Raw genomic sequence first — 1,500 nt, forward strand, 5'->3', positions numbered from 1 at the left:
GTGAGGTCATTAGCTCGGGCAGGGTCTAGGGTGGGGCGGGGGGCAAGGGGAGTAAGGTTTCCTCTAGGCTAAGAGTAGGGTCCTAGAATATAGGGACATTGACGGGAAAGTCTATAGAGCTAGGGAAGATTCTCCAAAAGAGGAAGATCAATATCGCGTGTGTCCAGGAGATTAAGTGGGTGGGTAATAATGCACGTGATGTTAACCAGTATAAGCTATGGTATTCGGGAAGGGCTAGGGGCAAGAGCGAGGTATGAACTTTAGTAGATAAGGATCTTAGGGAGCTCATGGTAAATATTAAGAGGGTGAACGATAGGTTGATATATATTAAGCCAGTGGTTGGTGGACACACTTTAAGTATGATTAGTTCTTACGCTCTGCAAGCAAGCTTGGACAAGGAGGTTAAAAATCACTTTTGGGAAGATTTGGATGAGGTGGTGAGAGGTATTTCGCACACTGGGAAGCTATTCATAGGAGGTGATTTTAATGGCTACATTGGAGAGTCAGCTGAGGGATATGGAAATGTGCACGACGGGTTCAATTTTGGAGTTAGGAACGAGGGTGGTCCCTCTTGTGTCTCAGATTGATTGCCTTCTTTGCAGGAAGAGTGATAGAGGCTTATGCATTGACTGCAAGATTATACTGAGTGAGTGGATTTTGACCCAGCATAGGCTTTTGGTACTGGAGTTGGAGATTATGAGAGAAAGGAAGAGGAGTGCAGTGTACTGGAAACCTAAGATCAAGTGTGGAACCTTGACTAAGGACAAAGCTCAGTATCAGGGGAGAAGTTGTTGGCTATGAGGGCTTGGAGTAGTAGTAGGGATGCCAGTTGTATGTGGACCACGACTGCGGGCTGCATTAGGAAAGCTGCTAGAGAGGTGCTAGGGGCCACGAAGAGCTACCCGGGGGGTCGCAAAGGGGACTGGTGATGAAATGGAGAGGTGCAAGAAAAAGTACAAGCCAAGAAAGCAGCATATGTGAAACTAATGGAGAGCGCCGATGAGGAGGAGATGATGACGAATATGGAGTTTTATAAAAAGTCTAATAAAGAGGCAAAGTTAGCTGTCACGACTGCCAAAAATACAACATTTGAACACTTGTATGAGGAGCTAGGAGGTGGAGGCGGTGACAAGAAACTGTTCCGATTAGCCAAGGCTAGAGAGAGAAAGGCACTTGCCTTGGACCAAGAGAGGTGCATTAAAAACGAAGAAGGTAAGGTCTTGGTAGAGGAGGTATGTATTAGGAGAAAATGGCAAATGTACTTCCATAGACTCTTGAACGAAGATGAGGATATGACCATTGAGCTTGGGAAGTTGGAAGACTCGGAAAGCTAGTGTGATTTCGGATTTTGTAGACGTATTAATGTTAGGGGTTGCGGAGGTTATGCGAAAGATGAGGAAGGGTAGGGCGACCGGACCAGGCGAGATTCCGGTTGAATTTTGACAAAATGTAGGCCGGGCAGGCTTGAAGTGGCTTACTATTTTTTTAATGTTATTTTTA

At 45.7% G+C, this 1,500-nt stretch overlaps 1 protein-coding gene across 1 annotated transcript; it reads left to right on the forward strand.

Moving 5' to 3' along the window:
• The first annotated feature begins 287 nt into the window (after nucleotides 1-287).
• Nucleotides 288-801, forward strand: LOC107774782 (uncharacterized). Its single transcript, XM_075232332.1, has 2 exons — nucleotides 288-535; nucleotides 603-801. Exons 1-2 carry the CDS (start codon nucleotides 288-290, stop codon nucleotides 799-801), a joined length of 447 nt encoding a protein of 148 aa, XP_075088433.1.
• The last annotated feature ends 699 nt before the right edge of the window (nucleotides 802-1,500 follow it).

The sequence above is a fragment of the Nicotiana tabacum genome, chromosome 16 (genome assembly GCF_000715075.1).
Source record: "Nicotiana tabacum cultivar K326 chromosome 16, ASM71507v2, whole genome shotgun sequence".
NCBI classification, from domain to species: Eukaryota; Viridiplantae; Streptophyta; class Magnoliopsida; order Solanales; family Solanaceae; genus Nicotiana; species Nicotiana tabacum.